General features: G+C 44.2%; 1 protein-coding gene across 2 annotated transcripts in view; it reads left to right on the top strand.

Moving 5' to 3' along the window:
• The first annotated feature begins 6678 nt into the window (after positions 1 to 6678).
• The window catches only part of PKP2 (plakophilin 2), a 54185-nt gene continuing 36045 nt past the window's right edge, over positions 6679 to 24818 (top strand). The window contains exon 1 of one of the 2 annotated variants that reach the window (XM_083572326.1): positions 6679 to 12448. In XM_083572326.1, the coding sequence (XP_083428452.1) occupies positions 12244 to 12448 (205 nt within the window). In that variant the 5' untranslated portion in view covers positions 6679 to 12243. The remainder of the gene's footprint in view (positions 12449 to 24818) is intronic. The other variant, XM_083572327.1, reaches the window with a different exon arrangement.

The following is a 24818-nucleotide window of genomic DNA, read 5'->3' on the forward strand; positions in this document are numbered from 1 at the left end:
TGCAAAAACATTAAATAAACTCTCAGGTTTTTTTGTTTTTTTATAGCATTCATACTGGGATGCGGGTGGCGCTGTGGGTTAAACCACAGAGCCTAGGGCTTGCTGATCAGAAGGTTGGCAGTTCGAATCCCCGCAATGAGATGAGCTCCCGTTGCTCGGTCCCAGCTCCTGCCAACCTAGCAGTTCGAAAGCACAAAGTGCAAGTAGATAAATAGGTACCGCTCCGGCGCAAAGGTAAATGGTGTTTCCATGCGCTGCTCTGGTTCGCCAGAAGCGGCCTAGTCATGCTGGCCACATGACCCGGAAGCTGTACGCCGGCTCCCTCGGCCAGTAAAGCGAGATGAGCGCCACAACCCCAGAGTCGTCCGCGACTGGACCTAAGGTCAGGGGTCCCTTTACCTTTACCTTATAGCATTCATATCCCATCTTTTCCTCCAATGAGCTCAAGGTGGAATACGTAGTTCTTCCTCTCCTTGTTTAATGTCCACAACAACCCTGCGAGGTAGGTTGTGATGCAAGATAGTGACAGATCCAAGGTCACCCAGTGAGCTTCACAGATGAGTGAGGATTTGAACCCTTGTCTCCCAGGTCCTCTAACCACTGCAACACACTGGCACACACACTTTTTTAAACATTGGTATTTGCTCAGCATTTCCATGGAGAATGTGATGAAAGAAATATTTAACCTGGAAGGCTGCTATCATACATCTCTCTAACGAATATTTTAAAAACCCTTCTCAGTGCCACTTCCATAGTTCCTGCAGCTGCATAGATTTTATTTTTATTTTTAACAGCACTTAAGTTACAGGCAGACAGAGGACAAGTTCTTGACATTTTATCTCACTGTTCGTATCATTCGAAGAAAAAGAAGCAAAGCTCTCCAAATGTCTAGACTCCTCTAATTTCTAATGAGACATTTTATGGCATTTTGAATACAGAGCTCATTTATGTGGTGCCTTCAATAATTTATTCCCCCTCCCCTTTAGGTCTTTGTTTTGTTTTTTTACATTTTTATTACAACCGCTTGGTATTTATATTCACATGTAAATGTGTTTGTACACAATAAACACAGAACATTTCACCAACATCTTTCCTCCGGATGCGCAAAGAGGAGACCAAGGAACCCCACAATGTTAACCTCCCCCTGCTTAATCTGTGCAAATCCCTGAAACCATTTCCATCCTCATTAGAAGTTTCTTCTTCAAATGATCTAAAGCTGCCTGGTTAAAGAGTTTTTGCTTTTCTCCTTGAGGTAGGGACAAGGGGAAATTTTAAAGGCAAATTTGTCTCATTTGACTTTCCAAAGCAATAGGGGAGCCGAAACCCCAGCCATCTTTCGAAATTCTCACTTATCCAAATATTGTGATGCATATATTGGAATTGTGCATAAAAATAAATATATTACTGAAAATGACACACAAAAGACACAGTTTATTAGGGGGAATGGCCTTCAGAAATGTGAACATCAGTCCAAACAGCATACAAAAATGTGTTTATTATTAGGAGAAATTCACACTAACATGCTGGTGAATTTTCATGAGGTTTTTTTAAAAAAAGAAAAAAGAAAAAGAAAGAAAAGCTAATTGCTGCAGAAATGTGGAGAACTAAATTTAAGAGTGGAACAATGAGAGAACAGAAACTGAGAGATCCTTCCATGCCTGTAATCTCTGGTCGCCTGGGAAAGGATAAGGTGGAATGCTGGAAGACAATTGCTATCCTGCCCTTGCAAGGAGATGCCTGCCCAGTGTTCTGGGAGTCAACTGAAGAAAATTAAAAGTAAGGATCAAATGTGCCTTCCATATTTAATCCAGACGGGACACCTAGCCTGTGCCCCAGTTATCAAAATTTAGGAAACAACTGCTATAACCTAACTCTTGAACATCTATTAGGCAGAATCCAAAGAACTGCACAACTATTTCCTTGTGCCCAAAGTGAATTTTGGCTTGTGCTTCTGCACCAGCAGACTAGAGATGGTGAGTAGCCTAGGGAAGGTCCCAAAGGCCAGATAAAGAGTCCTGGGGGCCACATTCATCCCCCACCCTCCTTTAAAGCCATAAATACAACTCATGAAAATGACAAAGTCAAGATATCTAGAGACGGATATAATAGCAACTTGCTATTATATCTATAATGTGTCATCTATATTCAATTTCTTCTCTTCAGATGGATGCACATATATAAGCAATCATTTTGCACTAAGCAGGAATTGTGAGGAACATTTCCCCATCCACAGTTAGCAGCGATATTGGCTGCTATGAATCAGTACATGGCAAGCCTCTCTAAGTCATCATTAAAAGATGCTTTAAGGATGTGCTCTGCCAACACAAATTAGAATGATTCAATATGGGCATCACGGTTCACATTAGGGACTAGTGAATCATCACCATTATCAATGGTGCCACACAAGAGGGATGATGATGGGTCCATAGTTCCAGGAACTGCTTTACAAAATTTCATCCATTGCTTATCAAATGGAAAGAACCTTAGCACCGCGGAGTCCAGATGGGCTAAATAAAAAACGACCTACAGTGTGGAAAAGGGTGCCATAACCAAAAGAGAACTTAGTGTAGTTATTGGAAGATTTTTAAAAATAATTGGCAGTGGAAGGAAGATGTTCCAAGAATCTAGATGAGAGTAAACTGGCTTGAAATTGGTCACCTGGGTAAAAGCAACTCTGGAGAACGTGGGTTAGCGGGGTGAACACCTGGGCTAACAGATGGCAAATGCAAGATGCCCAATGAATAAGCCACACAACAGAGAAAGAAACAGAAGAAATGGGAGGGAGCAGTTTGACCAAGCAGCAGCCAAAGGAACACAGGAAGCCGTCTCATACAGACTCAGTATTGTCTACACTGATGGGCAACAGCTCTCTGGGGTTTCAGGCTGGAAACATCCCCAATCTGGAGTGCCAGGGTACCTGCTGCATGCAAAGCAGATGTTCCAGCACTGAGCTACAGTCCTTCCTGAGCTACTGGGGACCTGGCCTCAGACTTTGGGGGGCCCTGGTAAGACTGCCGTCAGCAGCCACCATACTGACCGATGCTCTCGCTCAAACTTCTTGCTTCTTGTTCTCAATGAACATCTAAGGGAAATACAGTGGTGGAGTAAATATGGGCAGGTAGATGTCTGTGCCATTTGAAGCCCAGTACAATGAAGGATGGGACGCGGGTGGCGCTGTGGGTTAAACCACAGAGCCTAGGACTTGCCGATCAGAAGGTCGGCAGTTTGAATCCCCGCGACGGGGTGAGCTCCCGTTGCTCAGTCCCAGCTCCTGCCAACCTAGCAGTTTGAAAGCACGTCAAAGTGCAAGTAGATAAATAGGTACTGCTCCGGCGGGAAGGTAAACGGCATTTCTGTGCGCTGCTCTCTTTCGCCAGAAGCGGCTTAGTCATGCTGGCCACATGACCCGGAAACTGTACGCCGGCTTCCTCGGCCAACAAAGCGAGATGAGTGCCGCAACCCCAGAGTCGGTCGCGACTGGACCTAATGGTCAGGAGTCCCTTTACCTTTTACCTTACAGTGGAGGATACTTGAAGTAAGTCCCACTAAATTAAATAAGACCTACTTTCATGTAAATTCTATACCCAGCTTACTTAGGCATTATCCCTATTGAGTCTTGTGAGACTTCCAAGTATACATACGCAGCTCTGGGTTGCAAGGGTACAGAATATTTCATGTCCATTTGTTATCCTTCCAGAAATCCCATCATGTAGGCCAACATACTTATTCCCGTGTTCCAGATTGGGGCTTGGCCACCCAATGGATTCATGGAGAAGGCGAGATCTGAACCAGGGATTTGGCATTTTGTAGCACGTGCTGTTAACCAGTAAGTTGAAAACAGTGCATTTGAAACACCACAAGATTGTGTTGAATGTGGATCCAGTACAGTAGTACCTCTGGTTAAGAACTTAATTCGTTCTGGAGGTCCGTTCTTAACCTGAAACTGTTCTTAACCTGAGGTACCACTTTAGCTAATGGGGCCTCCCGCTGCTGCCACGCTGCCAGTGCGTGATTTCTGTTCTCATCATGAGGTAAATTCTTAACCCAAGGTACTACATCCAGGTTAGCGGAGTCTGTAACCTGAAGTGTTTGTAACCCAAAGCATTTGTAGCCCGAGGTACCACTGTACTGATTTTGTCCAGGGGATCCAGTACTGGTTTTGTTCAGGTATCATAGTGGTGGTTCATTTAATAACAGCATCCAGAAGGTTAATCTGTCAAAATGGGGAAAATTCCAAACCACCATCTATGAAGACATGGTTTTCCAAGGTGTGGGAAATGGTTAATCTGACAGGTTTAATAAGAGTAAGAAAAGGTATAGTAAAATACCATAGGTTTGTGAGAAAATGGAGTTTTACCAATTATTGGAATGATAAAATGCATTATTCCATCAACCCATGCATATCATCATATATGAAGTATATATGAAGTGGTTCAAATCTGTGCAATGGGGTGAGCTCCTGTTGCTCTGGCCCAGTTCCTGCCAATGTAGCAGTTCGAAAGCACACCAGTGCAAGTAGATAAATAGGTACTGCTGCGGTGGGAAGGTAAACAGTGTTTCCATGCGCTCTGCATGGTGTCCCGATGCACCAGAAGACTTTTAGTCATGCTGGCCACATGACCCAGAAAGCTGTCTGAGGACTGATGCCGGCTCCCTTGGCCTGAAGCCAGATGAGCACTGCAACCCCATAGTCACCTTTGACTGGACTTAACCATCTAGGGGTCCTTTATCTTTTTACCTTTATATAAAGTGCACAAATAACTGATCATTTGGACTAACCTGGGTATAAAAAATAAATTGTAGTTGGAAAAAGCTGCCAAACATTGTAATAGTGTGTGTAAGAGACAGAGACAGAGAACCAGAGACAAATGTGCATGTTATGCAACGGCTGGGTTTCCCTAATTTTTGCATAAGAACTTAAAGTTAACTCAATAGCCTTTTTGTGATAACTGGCAGACATTTCTTAATGGGTGTTGTTCCTCAAATTAGCCACAAGGTGACACTGCAGCATCTTTTCTGCTATTGAGTTCATTTATATGGGCAAAAAAGAAAAGTTGCTACTAGGTCAGCGGTTCAAATCACAGGCATGTTGGCAAAGTGCGTATTAGTGTTTAATTGCAAAACACTTGAGGTTGTATTCTGCCCAGAATAGAGCCTCTGAAATTACTGAACTTAAGTCAGTCATGCCAATTAGCTTCAGTGGGTCTACGTGGTCCCCGGCATCACCAGGTAGGACAGGGGTTGTCTTGATAGCCAGGAGAGCCAATGAGCCAGAAGGAGCAGTGGCCTGATAAAGCAGCTTCATGTGAGCCTAAGAATTTGCTATCAACATGATTCGTAGGGTGGGGAAACTGATGGCAGACGATCCAGTAAGATAGCCAATGCTCTGCTGGGCTTGCTTTGGCAGAGCAGAAGAAATGAGGAAAGAGCAATCTTTGTTTGCTAGTTTCCCAGGATTTTTTAAAATTCTTATTTGCAATTTCCCTTCCATTGTTTGCAATGGAAGGGAAAATACATTTGATAGTACTGGGGCTGGGATATACAGTGGTACCTCGGGTTAAGTACTTAATTTGTTCCGGAGCTCCATTCTTAACCTGAAACTGTACTTAACCTGAAGCACCACTTTAGTTAACGGGGCCTCCCGCTGCCACCGTGCCGCCGGAGCATGATTTCTGTTCTCATCCTGAAGCAAAGTTCTTAACCTGAAGGACTATTTCTGGGTTAGCGGAGTCTGTAACCTGAAGCGTATGTAACCTGAAGCGTATGTAACCCGAGGTACCACTGTATTACCCTGCTGCCCATTTCAGGGGTGGGTTGGGAGGCTGGGAAATATTGGGTGTCGTTTTCTCTCCCTTGCACCCCCACTTTTCCCTTTTCTGATGTTGGAGCTCAGCCATCAGTAAGCCAAGAGCTATGGAGGTTTCCACAGTGGCAGTGAGGCCTCACAGAGTCATAGCTTCCTCTCCAAGAGAAGACATTCTCCCTCTCTCTCTCTCTCTCTCTCTCCATTCCTTGATAGGGAAATCCAAAACATTCCATGGACCTAGGAAGCTCTCCTAGGGGCCATGGGATTTGTCTTACCTTTAGATTTTAATGATAACTGAATATTTAATATTTTATAATAGAGTCCTGCTATAGATGGGAGGTGTTTTCTATTCCAGTATTCCTGAAAGAGCGTCTCCACCTCCATCGTTCTGCCCGGACGCTGAGGTCCAGCGCCGAGGGCCTTCTGGTGGTTCCCTCATTGCGAGAAGCAAAGCTACAGGGAACCAGGCAAAGGGCCTTCTCGGTAGTGGCGCCTGCCCTGTGGAACGCCCTTCCAGCAGATGTCAAAGCGATAAACAACTACCTGACATTCAGAAGACATCTTAAGGCAGCCCTGTTCAGGGAAGTTTTTAACGTGTGATATTTTACTGTATTTTTGGTTTCTATGGAAGCCGCCCAGAGTGGCTGGGGAGGCCCAGCCAGATGGGCGGGGTATAAATAATAAATTATTATTGTTGTTGTTGTTGTTGTTGTTGTTGTTGTTGTTGCATTTCACAGCTCTTGAAGGTTGTTTGCTTTTCTTTGCTTTGCTTACTGTGGAAAAAAGTTACAGTGAGGAGGGGAAAGTATTTGATCCCCTGCTAAATTTGCCCGTTTGCCCTCTGGCGAAGAAATGACCAGTCCATAATTTTAATGGCAGGTTTATTGTAGCTGTGAGACAGATTAACAACAGGAAAAACCCCAGAAACCCCAGAAGACAAAAGTCAAGAGATTGATGTGCATTATAATGAGTGAAATAAGTATTTGATCCCCTATCAACCAGCCAGATGTCAGGCTACCTGGTATCTTCACTGTATGTAACGAGCTGAGATTAGAAGCACCTGGAACATATACCTGGTTTGAAAAGGTAGGTTTTCTCTCGTGTATGCATGATCACTCGGCTTGTCTGCAAAAGGTGAATCGATAACATATTCCTCCTCACAATTTTTTAAACCCCCATTTCCTGCAAAACATGAAGAACAACTTTGCAACAGGGCAACTACTGCTGCTGTTTGGAGAATGCGTTCCACAAAAAGGTTGTCCCCGCCACCTGTGCAAAATGCCCAAAGGTGCATATTTTACTTAGCTCAGGACGCCAACGTGCTTTGCTCACGTGAGGACCTTACAGGCCTGATGGAGTGCACAAGAAAAGCCTGCCGGATTAGGTCAATGGCCCATCTAGTCCACCATCTTGTTCTCACAGTGGCCAGCCAAATGCCTGCAGGAAACTGGCAAGCAGGGCCCATGCATGAGAGCATGAGAGCACTCTCCTCTCCTGTGGTTTCCAGAAACTGGTATTCAGAAGCATTAGTGCCTCCAGCCATGGAGGCAGAGAGTAACCATTATGGCTCGTATCCATTGACAGCATTATCCTCCATGAATTTGCCAATCCTCTTTTAAAGCTGCCCAAGTATGTCTTTCCCCCAGACATTCTACAGTGGTACCTCCAGATGCAACGGGATCCATTCCGGAGCTCCGGTCAGATTCCGAGGTTTCCGCAACCAGAGGCACCTGTTCTGCGCATTCGCACGGCGGGTGAAGCCAAGGTTCTACTGCAGGGTTCAACAAACTTTTTCATCAGGCGGCTGGTCCACTGTCCCGCAGACTTTGTTGGGGGCCGGACTATATTTTGAAGGGGGGGAAATGAACGAATTCCTATGCCCCACAAATAACTCAGAGATGCATTTTAATTAAAGGACACATTCTACTCATGTAAAAATATGCTGATTCCTGGACCATCCGTGGGCTGGATTTAGAAAGCGATTGGGACGCATCCAGCCCCTGGGCCTTAGTTTGTCTACCCATGTTTCTTATTTTGGTTTTTTAATATGTTTCTATCCTGCCTTTCCTTTCTTCTGTTTAACTAACGGGTTAGGAAGCATTAGAAGCCGCTAACAAGCAAAAAAAAAAAAAAAAAGACTGATGATGATGATGATAAACAATTCTAAAGTGCCTTAAAGGGTTCAAATAATTTCTCATCCTGTTATAACCCTTACATTGGCCCTGTAAAGCAAGGGTAGGGAACCTGCAGGTTGGGGCTGATGGGGATGGCCCATTACTGCTGTCATAAGTCTGTATTATCAAACATGCACACCCCATATTGTAGATGGGATGGGGGTGGACTGAGACTGGCTTGCCAAACCCTACCTTGGTGAAGTGAGCTAAAGTGAGGTGCAGAGGTGAGATTTGAACTGGGGAACCTCCTCATTTGAAGCTGAGTCACTTAGCCACTGCGCAGCACCAAGTAAACCGCAGCAGGAAAACCAAAATATAATAGCCAAAAAAGCGGCAAGCTCTCTTGAAATAAAGTCAGCAAGAAAGACAGAAACTATAGCAAGGTCAGACAAGGCTGATTCTAAAGCAGGCTTCCTCAACCTCGGCCCTCCAGATGTTTTGGGCCTACAACTCCCGTGATCCCTAGCTAGCAGGACCAGTGGTCAGGGATGCTGGGAATTGTAGTCTCAAAACATCTGGGCCGAGGTTGAGGAAGCCTGTTCTAAAGGGTTGACCCACATGCCTTCTGAAACAGAAAGGAAAGCCAAGATTAAGGGGTGGGGTCTGATGAACTTCTTAAGTTAGAGGTTTCAAGAGTCTGGATGCAATGACAATGGATGCTGGTTAGGGAGACAGTTAATGATTAAATCTGTGAGTCAGGAATGGGGCCACCTCTGCCATGAAGCAGGGTAAAGTGACCTGCTTTGAGTGGCACCATGAAGGATGTGGAAGATAAAGGCAGGAGCTGGTGATGTCTGAATGGGGCAGCAAGAGGTTTTGTTGTTTTTTAAAGCCTTAGCCTTCGTGGGCTGGGACATCAATTGGGATCTGCTTCAGGCAGCAAAATGCCACAGGTTTGTGTATTTATTAAATTTATATCCTGCCCTTCCTCCCGAAGGAGCTGAGGGCAGCACACAAGTGATAAAACAAAAAAAAACCATTTTAAAAACAACTCCAATATAGACGGTCTGCAAACCACCATGTGGCCTGATAAAGCTGCCTAATTTATAGTACCCTGAGAATTAAACACTTTCAAGTAGCAACTAGTTTGAGGCTGCCTTAACAGGTCCAGTTTCAACAACTGCTCATAAACCTATTTCTCCTTTGAAGCTTAGTCTTTGCCCCGAAGGTGCTTCAAATTATCCAGTGATAGGTGATCTCCTTGGTTGCCTACAGTAAGTGAAAGACACTTAAAAAACCTGACAGCAATTGCAAGATTCTGACAACACGGTATGCAGAAGCAGAAAACTGTAATGTGGTTTTGCATCTGCTTAGCCAAACGTTTTACTTAATAATATTTTGGCCCTGAATCATGTGCTACCCCTCTCTATATTTAATGTTGTTTAGGTACAAATGAACAGAAAGGCATGCAGCACTTTCCCAAACAGTGAGAAATTCATTCATTCATTCATAGATAATGCCCTCTCATAAAATATCAAGCAGTGTGTGGTAATGTAAAAACTTTTTAATTAAAATAAAACCCATTAAAAGCAGTACAAAACTATCATTAAAACAACTGGCTACTCAATAAGATTTTAAACAACTGTATAGGTCTGTCGGCATAAGAAGGTCTTCAAGAGACACCTAAAAGTCAACATTTTAGGAAACGCATTGCAGAGCAATGTGCCACGTCTATGAGACAGCATTGGAGACACTGGGTATCTTCGTCAAAATATTTCTCAATGTGATGTTACAATTAGAGCATGTTGAAGACACTCCTATTTCTCAAAGGAGAGAGGGTACCCCAAGCTGCTTTATTGTCAGACCGCTGTTCTCTCTTAGTTCAAACAGAAAATTAGGTTCCAAACTGGTTCTTCAGTCCTCCATTTGCCCTGAAGGAGTCACCTCCTGAAAGCTCAATTCAGCCCTCAGGAAAACCATGTGCCCTTTCCTGAAGGTCTTCAAGCAAAGACTGTTGTGGGTGGACTAAGCCCTTGATTTCCTGCACTGATTAGTAATTCTCTGCTTGTATCTTTAAGGATCCTGGTAAGCTTTTGTTCAAGTCTGTGACCACTCATTCACAATTCCATGATAAGGAATCTTCAAGAAAGGTTAGAATCTCAGGCATGGCTAATGGAATGTAGAAGTTAAGTGCTCTTAGAATGCTAACTGGAGAAGATAATAGGGGAGAGCCCTGGCCAATTTCAGCACACATTCCTTCTGGGGTAGGGAAGGGGTGGGGGCTGGGAAAGCAAGCTTTGAAGATTTCCAAACATGGATTGACTTCTACCTGAAATTCCCTGAGACTGACAAAACCAGGATACCAATGTGCAAAGCATTGCATCACAGCTGAAAATAGTAATTCTGTGGAGGAAAAGATAATTTGTTATCTGCACAGACGTTATCTGTCTCTGATATTTAGGAAAGTTTAGGTTTATGTGAAGTTTTCTGAAAGTTTAAGAATGAAATTGGCATGAGACTAAAATGTACATAAAAATGTTCACAAGTCTGTCAATGAACCTATTTTTTTACCTTGTTTATCTAGAAAAAGAATCACCACTTATTCTGTGCTCAACTGACAGAATCAGGTTGGGGGGTGAAGGGAATTGCTATTAAAAGCCACTGAGTTTTGTTTTGTTTTTAATGAGCCTCTTTATACCACCCTTTGATTCAAAAATCCCCAGGGCTTTTTGCTATGAACCAAGGCTGATCGCCAAAGAATTGATGCTTTTGAATTATGGTGCTGGAGGAGACTCCTGAGAGTCCCATGGACTGCAAGAAGATCAAATCTATCCATTCTTAAGGAAATCAGCCCTGAGGGCTCACTGGAAGGACAGATCGTGAAGCTGAGGCTCCAATACTTTGGGCACCTCATGAGAAGAGAAGACTCCCTGGAAAAGACCCTGATGTTGGGAAAGATTGAGGGCACAAGGAGAAGGGGATGAAAGAGGATGAGATGGTTGGACAGTGTTCTCGAAGCTACCAGCATGAGTTTGACCAAACTGCGGGAGGCAGTGGAAGAAAAGATTGCCTGGCGTGCTCTGGTTCATGGGGTCGCGAAGAGTCGGACACGACTAAACAACAGCAGCAATACAAATCCCAGGGGAAATGACTCAGACTGAAATCCTATTCACCTCACTAGAAGTCCCACTTAAATCAATAGGACTTGCTTCTGAGTTGGCATGAGTCAATCACAACCAGCTAAAGCTGATCACCCCTACTTGCGAGCAGAAAAGACGGAATAATCTACTCTTCACAAACTGTTAAAGCAGGAGTGGCTAAAACACTTTGGGCCTCGGGGCCCAAATTCACCATTAGCTCATCCATTTTGTTTCATTTTCATCTTCCACTGCACAGAAATAGAGAGAGCAAAACTTTAGGAAGAACATCTGGCGCACAACCAGCGTTGGATTACAAAAAGTGGCATGCATTGGCAGCACTTAAACCCTGTGCTTTTTTTCTGTGGGGGGACACAGGGGCACGCATACGCCTAAATTTCACTAAAGAGTGAATCTTTTCACTTTTGTCCATTTACTGTATTTGTTTTTCCTGATTTGAACTATAAAATGTGGTTTTCTTGAGTCAAAATGAGAGTACCCCTAAACATTCTTTTAAAGAAAAAAAAGCACTGCTTAAACCTATGAGTTGTCAAAAATTAAACGGTGTCCGTGACCAACGTTACCAGGAAGGCCGCAGGCTTCCCACCACCAGCAGCCGCGTGTAAATGAAACACCAGACGGGGCGGGGCGCGCTTTCCCGCCTGCACCTGTGTGAGGCCTGGCTCTCTGCCCAATAAACATTCAAGCCGATCCCGTCCGCCCCACCCGACGCCGGTTCTTGAATCCGGAGTCAGCCGAGCTGTGCGCCGTCGATTGGGACTTGCTCCCACGGAAGTGCCTGCAAACCGGAGTCACTTGGGTTCGCTTTATTATTCTCGGAGGGAAGTCTAGCTGCTGCTGCTGAACCGCTCACGACGGTTTCAAATTTGGTTAGCGAAACGTTACTGAACCAGGCCGGTTAAAGGTGAAGAGCGGCGCGCCCAGCCCAGGCAGGCAGGCGAGGGAGGGCCGGCAGCTCTGTCCTTTTGGCCCCGTCGGGCGTGGCGCTCCGAGGGGCGGGCGGAGGGAGGGGCCCGAGCTGCGCGGCCTCCTGCTCTCCGCCAGGGGGTGGAGGCTTCGTCGCGGCCGCTGCAAACTGCGCTGGGCAGGTCCCTCAGGCACCGACGGCCGCCCGTCCTCTTGGCCGGCTTTTCCGACCTGCCTGCTCGCCTGCCCCTCTCCAGCCATGGCAGGTCCCGGCGTCGGCGTCGATTCTCCCGGCTACATCCGCACCGTCCTGGGCCAGGAGTTCCTGGGCGGGCTGGACAGCTCCACGCTGGCTTTGCCCCCGCAGCTGTCGGGCGGCCGGGCCGAGGCGCAGAAGTCGCTGCGCATCCAGCGGCAGGTCCAGCAGACCCTGGCGAGGAAAAGCAGAGGCTCCATGGTCAACGGTGAGTGGCCCTTTCCGGCCTCCCTCCAACTTTCTTTTTTTTAAATGAACAAACCCAAACTTTGGACGGTTTCTGTAGTCTCACCCCACCCGCAGTACGCAGCGTCCTTTAACTTCCCCCTCCCGCGGGGAAGTTTGATCTAGCCAAAGTTTTCAGAAATTAAATCTCATGGGTGAGGGCGTGAGAACCGCACTTTCCCCGTTGTAAAGCTGACCTAGAGTCGGAGCGTTGCTTCCGTCAAGCCTAGTATTGTCGGCACTGACCGGCAGCGGCCCTCAAGGGTTTCCAGACAAGAAGCCGGGAGTCATTGAACCCGCGACTTTCTCCGTGTAAATGTTTTCTTTGAGACTTTTTTTTTAAAAGTGCTTAACTTGTGACTTTGTGGTGTGCATGCGTTTGGCCAAGGCACAGTCTAACCCTCTCCTTTGGTAATCATAGAATTTTAGCCCAGTGGTTGCCATTAATTTTATTTTGATTTTAGAATGATATGATTTTAGAATGATGTGTTACTTTAATTGTTGTTAGCGGCTCTGAGCCCGGTTTCGGCTGGGAAGGGCGGGATATAAATAAAATGTTATTATTATTATGTAAACCTGTCTGGATTGCATTCTCTTGTGGATAATGGGGTGCGTGCCTTGGTGAATATTTAGGATTGCAGCTGGCCAGGTACTTTCCGGGTAATGAGGTCTTCCCACCGTTCCTTCTTTGGCACCTTTCTTCAGCTTGTTATCTCTTTTGTCTCTCCTGCCCAATCTTTCTTCTTTCAAATACTTTTGGCTCTCCTCCCTCCCCCCCCCCCCACTCTTATCAGAAACTTGAGAAGGGGAGAGGGGTCTGTTTTGATTTTCCTCCAGATCTAGTACAGACGCTTTAAGATTTATAATCTGCATGGTTTTTACTGTGTAGAGGAGTCGGTAATTCAGATGTTTCTTCCATACCTGGTGGGGTGGGACTTAATGTTGTAAATATTGTAAAAACCGTGAATGAATAGTTGGTGGCAGGTTTGTTTTTAAAAAAACATACCAGATTTTCCCTGGAAAAGGTAAATCTGGATTAAATGGGGCAGAGTGTTTCAATGACAACCATATTGTGTAGATGCTGCCCCCATATTTATAAATGGAGAAGATTTAGAGAGGGAGAGAGAGGTGTTTTTCTCAGAGTAGACTCCCTGAAATGAATTAACCTGACCAAGTTAGGTCCATTAATTTCAGTGACTCTATTCAAAGTAAAACTTGAATACTACCCAGTGATTTTTAATGCATTAAGTACAATAATATGTATTAAATTGCTTATATTTCACACAGAAAGACTTGTGTTACAACAAATTCTGTACCTGAACTCAAACATTTTGTGGCTTAGGTGTGCCATTCCAATATAATATGAAAGGGTTCCAGCCTAGATCATAATGAAGTTGTTGGTAGTATTCACATTTCCTACCTTATTATGTGTAATTGCAGTTATTTCCTCCATAAACATAATGCCCCATGTTTTATAGAGCTAGTAACATAAGGAAGGTAGTTAGTTATGTGCCAGCTTTGCAACAATAAAAATGCCCAATATGGTGGATGCAGTGGGACAACAACAGTGAAATCACAGTACGTAGAATTGTTTCTTTAAAAACAACAACACACAGTTGTCAATTTACAACATTGCAAGAGTGGTGTGGTTGCTGCTGGCATGTGATTCATTCCACGCTGCTTCTTGACTTTAGGATGTTGAGATCATGTGAGAAGAAACTGCAGCTGCTTTTTGCTTCTCTCTGTTTCCCAACCCTCCAAGAAGAGGCAACATTGGTGTGAGAAGTAGTTGCATCATCAGCTCCTCCCATGTGACCTCCAAGTTGAATCATTGCCATAGCATCCTGCAAAGTGACCACAGGGGAATGGGACTGACACTCCAATAGTGTAAGAGCTAGTCATGTGGGACTGGGCTCTACAAATAACCTGCTTTGCACACGGTTGCTGTCTATCCTGTTGTGGCTGTGCAAATTATTTCCGCTCAGTAAATAATCGTCTGTATCTCTGTCCAGAGTTTTATCTCTCAGTGGCGAATCTGCTGCCTTTTGTGCGTAACTCATTCGGCACTTCTTAGTGTGAAATCATGTTGCCACATTACCTCATTCATCAACCCGTGAGCTACATGTTATCTGCTCACTCACATAAAAGTTCATACATTTGGCCTTTCCATTTTAGGTCTTATCTGTTTGGGCTGTGTTTGCATGCAGCCCGTCTTGGCTTTCGTACAATTTCCCCCCTGCCCTGCAGGGCTGGTGACTCAAGGCTGAATGGTTCACCAGATAGTCAGTCTGAATTCTCAACCCAGTGTTTGACTCATGTATTTATTACCCCTTGCCCTGAAGGCACCTTTCCTAAATTGGTCTGCCTTCATCTGACTGCCTGTCCACACATGGTAGGCAGTGTTAAAAACTCGGATATATAACCCAGGTGCCAAATGACTCCTTAAACCAGGGTTACAGTTGCCAAAACAATGCCTAGTTGCCATTATGGTGCCAGGCGGCTCAAAAATCATATTTTTCAATACAGCTTTTTGGTTCCTGAAATACATTCTGCTTGTGCAGATAAAATGTAACAGATAGAATTCTACAGGATTTGTTGCTAGTGTGTGAAACAGTCAAGATCCAAGGAACCCCCAGATGGTGGAGACGCCAGACACCATCCTGGCGCCTCGGCATCTTCACTTGGTCACAAGTGGCTGATAACCACGTGCATAATGCGCCTGGTGAACTTTGAGCACTGACTGTAGGCATGTCATTAGCATTCTGCATTTGGATGCTGTGGACCAAGGGTAGAGAATGCAGTGTCCTGCAGATGTAGTTCAGCTTTTGTCAATCTCAGTTAGCATGACCATTGGTCATGACTGATGGGAGTTGTAGTCCCAACAATACCTGGAGTGCACTATTCTAACACAGGTATATACTACTACAGGAAATTGACAGGATAAGATCAGGTGGCCTTTGGCTATTCTGAGCTTCTGGTACATTGTGTTCTGGATCTGTAGTGCCAATGTTGTTCCGTGGGTGAATGGGTGGTCCAGCCTCACAGCAGTCTAGTAGACCAGATATGGGATGTCCTCAATTCTCTCCTAGCTCTGCTGAACACAGAGTGAGAACAATGTGATGTATTAGTTTGAGTGTCCAGGACTGGGGAGATCCAAGTTGAAATCCATGCTCAGCTATGAAGCTCACCGGGTGACTTGGCATCACTCATACACTCTATCTTTCACACACACACACACACACCCTTGGTCCACATCAGAGGGTTGTTTTGAGAATAAAATGTGGGGCAGAAGGAAAACTTGGGACTCTTCAGAAGAAAGGTGGCCTATCAAGTGAAATAAACGAAACAGGAAAATTTAAGGGCCAGTTCCCACATGATTTAATGACCCACCCAATGTTACTGGAAGCTGCACATAGCTGTTAAATGAATCTGATGTGTGGTTTTGAACTCCTCCTATTCAGTGGGGAAGACTGAACCAAATGCATTTGCTTAAGATCACACGAGTGTATCCCACTGACATCTGACTTGTGTTTGGCTGGGATATGGGGGATGTCATGCCTAGACTGTGGAATTCCCTTCTGAGGACTTCCAACAGCTCACACAAGTTTTCTCTCTTAGCAGGCATTTCACTTGCCAACAGAATAAAAACTCAGTAGTCAAGAGAGTTTGCCTGCTGTTTCCTGATCTTTTAAAAATCCTTTAACAATTCTATTTCCTGATAGATTACTTACCTTGGAACCTAACTCCTCACTCCTTTCTTGGTGCAAAGAAGATAAATCAGGAAACCTTGGCTTTCCATTCTGTCTGAACCTAGGATCATGGTTTGTTGCTCCATAACAAGCCACAGTTAACCTGAAGCCATGGTTTGTTGTTGCATCGCCTATCATGACTGGTTGCAAAGCAACAAACCACGGTCCCACATCCAGATGTACTGGGAAGCCAAGGCTTCATGGTTAGTTTATCCTGTGTGCACCAGAGGAGAGAAGCAGGAACAATCGGGCAGCATCCTGCTCATTCCTGAGAAGCCATAAAAACTTTGGGTCATCCCGGGTGTGTAATTTGTAATTATAAAAAGAGAACTGAGAGAGAAAAGCTTCTGGGTGTTGAACAATGTCTCTGGTTTTACGGTGAATGCCACCCAATTGTTTACTCAGAGTGTATCAAAAGAGCTCTGTAAAATACTTCTTTATCTGAAACCAGCCAATGAGGAGGCAAGGCAAGCTGGAACAATGCCTATGCATGCAAAGCTACCAACATATACCTACAAAAGGGAAAGCTCCAGAAACACTTAACTTTCTTACAAAGCATTTGCACTTGACCAGCTGGGACATTGTTATGTTACTTGGAGTTGTTTTGTTGCTTTTGGCCAACTTTGTTTTTTTCCAATATGCTGGTATTTGGGGCATCTTGCATTTTTGAAATGTCAGGGATTTTGAGAGTATAATGTTCATAAACAAAAGCACGAGATGAAAAACTGAGAGAGCTTGCACACTCATTAACGTAAGCTAGATTTTCTACATAGAAGATTCTTCTGTGTAGGAAAGGATATGTATTGCATGTGGTGACTCTACTTGTGTGCGCTTTGTTGGGTGTATGTCTGCTGGAAAGGCGCAGAGCTGTGGCTACAGAGTTATACCCTGTCTGCATGTTTGCGTGCATGCACTTATCAGATGTGACAGTCTGCACAGCAGACCATTTTAAGAATTTCCCTACATGGAAATGGATTGTCACTCATTCAAAACAAATAAGGACTTTGCACCTGACAGTTTCCTCCGCTGCATTGCTTCCTAGGGCCAACTGTATTCTGTACTTTTGAGCTTTATTATTTTCCGCAAGGTAGAGCAAGAAGAACAAATTGGTCTTGTTTCTGCTTCATGGTAAACTTAGACTTTAATGAATACAAGCAAATACCTGTGTTTGTCAGTCATTTGTAAATACTTTGAGCACACGTCATTGCAATTTGGATATTAATAGTAATCATAAGAACTAGTCAGTTGAGAGCCTAATGACATCAATGGCTTCTCCATTGAGTAATCTCAGGGCCGTGGGTTCAAGCCCCATGTTGTGGGGTGGGGGGATTCCTGCATTGCAGGGGGTGGCCTAGATGACACCCATGGTCCTTTCCAACTCTACAATTCTATGATTCCATGAAATATATCCTAAATGAGGGATTGCTCTGTAAATAAATTATTGCAGTCATGCTTATCTTGGAATACTTGGGGCAGGGCCCAATTTTGCACTGTGGTTTCCCTTTTGCCCTCCCTCAGTTAGACCGTGCTCCGGGAACATAAAACCAGCCGTTTATTCACAATTGCTGCAACGTTTGCCAAACAGTAAACATCACTGAACAAATAGGCGTGTACGCAACAGACTCACATATTTTGAGGGTATCGTTCAGTTTCTTTCCTGCAATACTGTGTATCAGCATAAGGGGAATTATCGCCCTGATTACAAATTAGCCACAACCCCAGGGAGGGAGGAACACGTAAATCTTTTCACTTTGAGGGCCACTTTCCTTTCTGCGCAGCCTTTTGAGGGCCATATGCCAGTGGGTGGGCAGGACCACAGGCAAAAGTGGGCGAAGCAACAGCTGTAAAAGTAACCTTTGTACAGGAAGGTTGTTTCTACACATACTCAGACACACCCCTCTCTATCCTCCGTTCAGACAATCAACAGGCATTATCTGAGTTCAAGGACGAATTCTTGCCAGGCAAAAAAATTGCGGTGCAAATTAGGACAATGAGAGGTTTGGCCTTGGGGGAGAGAGTTTTGAAGGCCAGTGAAAGAGGCTTGGAGATCTGCTTTTTGTCCCTGGAATTGTGGTTTCCTACCCCTGAAATAACAGTGTTTATTTAGGACCACTCTGAAGGCATCCAAAGGCTATTGACAAACCCCATTGTTTATTTACTTCAGATACTTTTATTGTGGTAGGTTCCAAAATGTGTTGCATCTTAATTCTTCAGTGTTATGAGCTACACTTTCTCCTTGTGTGTGCAGCTTAGGGATAGGCCTGCCAACTCTCCACCTTTGAAGAAGAGACATCTAGTGTTAAGGCTGTAAAGCCTCTCTTCCTTCTCGCATTGAAATCTAATCTCCCTGCTTAGCCTTTGTTCTCCATAATTGCTTCTGCTTTGAACAAACCTGGGAGAGTTTTCTGGCACCTTAAAACACCTAAATCATTTATTGTGGCATACACATTCATAGAGTAGAGCCCACCAGCTGGTTAAGCATACTGTAGTCAACAAAATATTAAATCTTAATATATAATAGAATCATAGTTGGAATATTCACAATATTCTCTTCCACATTTGCAGACAGGCATGGAGCTATCTCTCTGAAACTGGTCCGCCAGCCTTCTAGGAAACCTTAAAGATGATGTTCCTGGCAATTAAAGAAAGTTGCCCAAGAGCTCAGCTAGCCTGATAGAATTGCCGGAGCCTGCAAGCTAACCAAAATGAACTTTGTGTAACCCAATTGCTAGATCAGAGAAGAGCCCTTGCAAGCCCAGTTTGCTAATTAAATGAGATAAAGCTGCTGAAGGAAAGCCACTAAATCTATCTCTAGACAGACATGGTATTCATGTATTTCTGGCAAAAAAAATTAGCAGGAGATGCCTAAATTAGATTAGTTACATACCGAATAGAATAATAAGGAATTGTGTTAATGTTTAAAACTCTACTTTAAGGGTTCTGATGCTGTGTTTATCCGTAAAGCAGGGTAAATGTAACACATCTTGATTTTGTGTTAGTTTTTAAGGCTGAAATCTTATTTGAATGACAGAACATTTTAACATCTGGCTTTCTGTAGCTTTATATATTTTTTTTCTTCCTCATAATATGCATTTTACATGTTACAGAAATTTGTTTATTTTATTTAACAAGATTTATATGCTACTCATTTGTAATAAAACCTCTAGGTGTTTTACAAAAATCAAAGCAATTGTCCAGTAGCACATTAGAGACCAACTATATAATAATAATAATAATAATAATAATAATAATAATAATAATAATAATGGAGGAGGGGTATTACTCAGAAGGGTGGTGGGAATGGGTGATTGGCTGATAGGTGTGGTCAACCTGTTGACAACTGTTAACGACTGCAGTTGGTCTTACAGGAAAAAGCAATAGATGAGATGGCCAAAAATAGCTTTATCATGTATAATGAGATAAGAAAGCTCATACCAAGAACAAACTCAGTTGGTCTCTAAGGAGCTACTGGACAATTTTTTAATTTTATATATATATATTTCTACTGCGTCAGACCAACAGAGCTACCTACCTGAACAAAAAACAAAGCATTCAGATTATCAATACAAGACTGTTAAAAACAGGTATTAAAGACATTCAAAAGATAATCAACACAGGCTTTCGGAAATCTGCATGGGTTTTTGAAAACAAAAAAAATCTGCATAGGGCTTTCAAAAACAAAAATGGTTTAAGCATGCCTGACCCACAATATGCTTTTTGCATATTGCTGGCAAGATGCCCAACATCCTGTTAATTTGGGGACCAGGAGGCTGTGTGAAGGAGCTGTATAAGATAAGGGTCCCTGGGGAGGAAACAGAACAGATTGCAGACACTGCAGGATCCCTGTGAATGTGTTGCTGGGCTATTCAGCATCAGTTGTGAAGTGAATCTTTGCACAGCCAGTGTTGCAAATGCATTGGTTCCCTATCCCCACGCAAGTGAATGGCAAGCATTCACTCATGTGAGAGAAAGTCAAAACAGGTGCTCTGTAAGGCACCAGAGATGTGAGCCAATCTACCTTGTCTCTGCTAGCAATTCCTGAACCATGCCTGCTTTAATCTACATTGGAACGGGATGAATGTTGATAACTGGCTTCTGGATGTAAAGGACCTGCAGCAAAATGTTGCAGTGTGTTCTCCTTCCTAACAGGATCCTTTCTGTTCAGGCTTGCGGCCAGCAATTCCCTCCGAACAGGGCGTTCAGCTCCTCCCATTGGACTCCTCTCGCCTCCTCTCCCAATGCTTGAATATCTGCAGGGAGGATTCTAATGGTATTCTGCTGAACAGGGTTAGAGTCTCCAGACTTTCATGCTGAATGTATAAAGGTTGGGACAGGAAAGGGTGGGACTGGTTTGTGCAAAACCAGCACCTGAACACATACACACCCTTACCTGATTTGAGCCGCACAAAGAAGGCTTGTCTTTCTTTTCCAACTGACTTGGCATTCTGTGGTGGCTGAGTGTCCTCTGTACTCATTTGATTATTGGGCTGGTTGTCTGGAAAAAGCGTTATTGTGTCTCTGCAAACATCAGCGTTCGTCTGAGCATGCTAATAATCTCCTCCTTTCACAGTGGCCCTGTTTTAGATCCACTTCTGTCAGCACGCACCACCTGAGTTCAGTATTAGATGTGAATCCCACCCTGCCCAGGTGGAAGAAAAGCATCCATTTCTTAATCCACATCCTTACAGCTTTCCTGTGAGTTAGCTGCAGAGCCGGCCCATCTATTAGACCAGGGACGTCCAGCTCTCAAGAGACTGCGATCTACTCACAGAATAAAAAACTGGCAGTGATCTACCCCTTTTGGGGGTGGGGTTCAGGTCAAAGCTGTTGGCCTTTTTTTAGAGGGGCAGGTCTTTAGGGGGGAAAGGAAAAAGTCGCTCACCAAAAGTTTGCTCAGGAAACAATCAGCCTTTGGCAGAGCAGCCAAGCAAATACAGTGGTACCTCGGGTTACATACGCTTCAGGTTACATACGCTTCAGGTTACAGACTCCGCTAACCCAGAAATATTACCTCAAGTTAAGAACTTTGCTTCAGGATGAGAACAGAAATTGTGCTCCGGCGGCGCAGCAGCAGCAGGAGGCCCCATTAGCTAAAGTGGTACTTCAGGTTAAGAACAGTTTCAGGTTAAGTACGGACCTCCGGAACGAATTAAGTACTTAACCTGAGGTACCACTGTACTTTATGCAACAGAAAATTTAATAAATGATAATACTGGGGGTGGTATTGTCTGTTTGTTATTATGGTATGTATTTTTGTCTTTTTATATTGTAAACTGCCCTGTGATCTTCGGATAAAGGGCAGTACAGAAATTTAATAAATAATAGTAATAGCCAAAAACAAAAAAAGGAAACAATCAACCTCACAGCGAAAACTCCATCTTTCGTTCTAGCGATCATGCGCGAATGAAGGACAGGGCGAGGGGGTGGGGCCGGGTGCTCTTTTTCCCCCCCACAAAGGAAAAGTGTGGGCACTTAGAGAGCCCACAATCGACTGCGATCGACTAAAACCTCCCGGGGATCGACCAGTCGATCACGGTCGACCAGTTGGACATCCCTGTATTAGACGAATGGGTTGAGTATGAATTATATGCAGGCTGTGTTTGTGTGTGATTTATTTGTTTTTGTTACATATTTTGTGTTCTTGTTTTTTATGCTGTGAACCACCCGTGATCTTCAGATGAAGGGTGGTATGCAAATTTAATAAATAAAAATAATAAGCAGTCAGAGACACATGGACACATCTAGGAAGATTTCCAGAAAGGATTGGGAATTTTTCTGGCTTATCTCTCCCCCAGCCTCAAGGGCCACCTTTGGCAGGTGGATGGGGCAACACTTTACGGAGTACCTATGTAAACTACCATTGTATTGTCAGACGATGGCAGGTGATTGACAGGTGGGTTGTCCCACCCATCTGTCAAAGTCCCTTGTGCATCACTTGCCAAGCATCTATAACAGCCAGTTGAGCATCTATAACAGCCAGTTGAACCACAGTGCAAGGAACTTTGCCAGCCCTATGCTTAACACGTGGGGAAATGCTGAGTGAAAGACTTACTGTGGTTCCTGGCTTTCAGGTGTTTAGGAGCCCCCATACATAGTACTTTGCAATCCAGCAAAAAGCAGGATTTATTCCTTCTGCTTGTCAGCTGACAGTGGGACATACAATGTCAGGTGTGGGGCAGGTGGCCATCATTTGAGTAAAACGGCCTCGTGGGTTAGCTCAGTTGGTTAGAGCATGGTGCTGATAATGCCAAAGTCACAGGTTTGATCCCTGTATGGGTCTAGATGGCTAGATGATTCATGGGGTCCCTTCCAACTCTATGATTCTATCATTTGGCCAGGTTTGGCCCAAAGGCTGGTGATTCCCCACCTGTGGTTTTATAGCACCATCACTGGAACTGCAGCCTGCTCCATTGGAGTGGATATCTGTGAAGTTGGTTTACAGTACCAGCCTAGCTGAACGTTGCTTCTGAGGGCACAGCTCTGATTTAGTCCAATTAGAGATAGGGCAGTGGTTGATTTATCGCCCTGATTGAGACGGCAAATGCTTTAAGCCCTAATCTGTAGAAACTTAAATTGAAATCTCGGTTAACAACTGATCATCCACAAAACCGTTCCTTGAGGATTATCACTTTCTAATCTGATGCTGGACGTTGCACGAATGCCATCACAGCAAACGTGCAGTATCTGTGTCAGTGGTGGATATGGACAAGCATCTTCTGTTTGCTGATCTTTGGCTATATGTGAAACAGGCAAGCTATAAACTGTTTCATTTTCCATGTGAAATTTTTCCCATCTCAAGATCATTTGCATCTTTACTCTAACTGATCTTGCACCTTCTCCCTCTGCTCTATTTGCATGACGTTTAGTCTGTTGTTTAGAAGCCAACCCTGAGGCCAGGGCCTGTGTATTCTGAATCGAAATCAAAACAACACTTAATAGAGCACCTATATAAACTATCATAGGACTTGCCTGATCTTCTATGGAGTGACGCACAAGGCATGGGGTCAGTTGAAAAGACAGCATTGCAGTATACGAAACTGGGAAGGGTAGAGGTGTTCTGTGCATTGCCTAGTAACAATCTGAGTGGACCGAGAGGAGTAGGACAAAGGAACAGCAACCCAGGTCACAAACTTCTGTCCACAGGGCTGACTTATCCCATCACATCAGTTCACTGTGGAAGCTACCAAGCACTTCAAAACCACAAGCACTGAGTTTCAGTGCTTATACACACCATACCCTAAGGAGCCAGCTAGGATCGGCTTTCGACAGAGGAGTAGGAGCCCAGTTTGTACACTAGAAGTACCACCACTTTTCGCCTGAACAGGGGGCTAACAGCTGGCACTGTCATTGTACCAACTGACTGCACAGGTTATTATAAGCTTCTGCATTAGGTGCAGGTAGCAGGACCTACAACATATGAACCAGACACTCCTCATCAGTTACAACCGGTCCATCCATCAGCTCTCCTCATCTACCTGTGGGTGGTAGCTAGTGGCTGTGTTTTCAACATGCATTCCCTGTGCTTTGCATAGGAATGTATAAACCAGCCTGGTGCACTCCAGATATTTTGATCTACCGCAGCTCCCATCAGCCCCAGCCAGGACATAAGAGTTGTGGTCCAAACCTTCTGGAGGGCACGAGGCTGGCGAGGGCCGGGATGGAGTGCTACACTAAAAGATGTTTCTCTAGCCTTTTCTCTGAAAATATCCAATGAGGAAAATCCCACAGTGTTCTTGGCTAGGTCTCCTCTTAAGGTTTTGACCAAGGAACCTCTTTCACCACTTTTTAAAACCTGCTGCCATCTAGAGTAATCGCTCCCAGCTTTTCTGACCTCAAAAGAGTCCCGCAGCCCCATCATTGCATAGACAAATAATCCATTTTAATCAGCAGACTTGATTTGCTGGGGGACCGTATGTTGAGAGATACAGCCTGGGAGAATTTTTCGTTTAAAATTAGGACAGAAACCAGATTGTGGCTGAGGAGAGAGAGCAACAGTTCAAATAGCATGACCTCCTCGGATCCTGTGCTCTCTGCCTCTCCCATTTTCAATAGAACTACTTAACCTTCCAGGTATGGATGTGAGAGTTTCATTAACTCTCCATTCTGCACTGCACACCATGTGCCATATGTCTCCTCTCTGGTTGCCCTTAAAGTAATGTGAGGATAGGGATTAGAACAGTATTGCTTGCTGTGGTTTGTAACTGAGTGATTAAAGAGATGTCAAAGCAGGGAGATCAGCTATAGAGGTAGAGGAATGAGAAGAAGCACAGCAGTTTATGGACACACCCACAGCATGAAAATGTGTAGTTGTCATCTTGCATGAACAGTTTCCTCAATTTAAGATCACCTATGGCAAGGATAGACTTGCAAACTGTTATGCACTTCTAAGCTATTGTTGGTATTGTTGCTCTTATTAATACTGACCTCACTAATGTAACACATTTATTTATTTTATTTTATTCATATTCCTTCCATCATGGAAGCCATGATATGTGAGTCGCCCATCCAAACCACTAACCAGACCCAGAGTTGCTGAGCTTCAGCCAGGTAGTTGGCTCAGCATTTTGACCCTCTTAAAATTATCCATCCTTCTTATGCAAAATT

Source organism: Podarcis filfolensis (genome assembly GCF_964270895.1).
Source record: "Podarcis filfolensis genome assembly, chromosome: 10".
NCBI lineage: Eukaryota > Metazoa > Chordata > Lepidosauria > Squamata > Lacertidae > Podarcis > Podarcis filfolensis.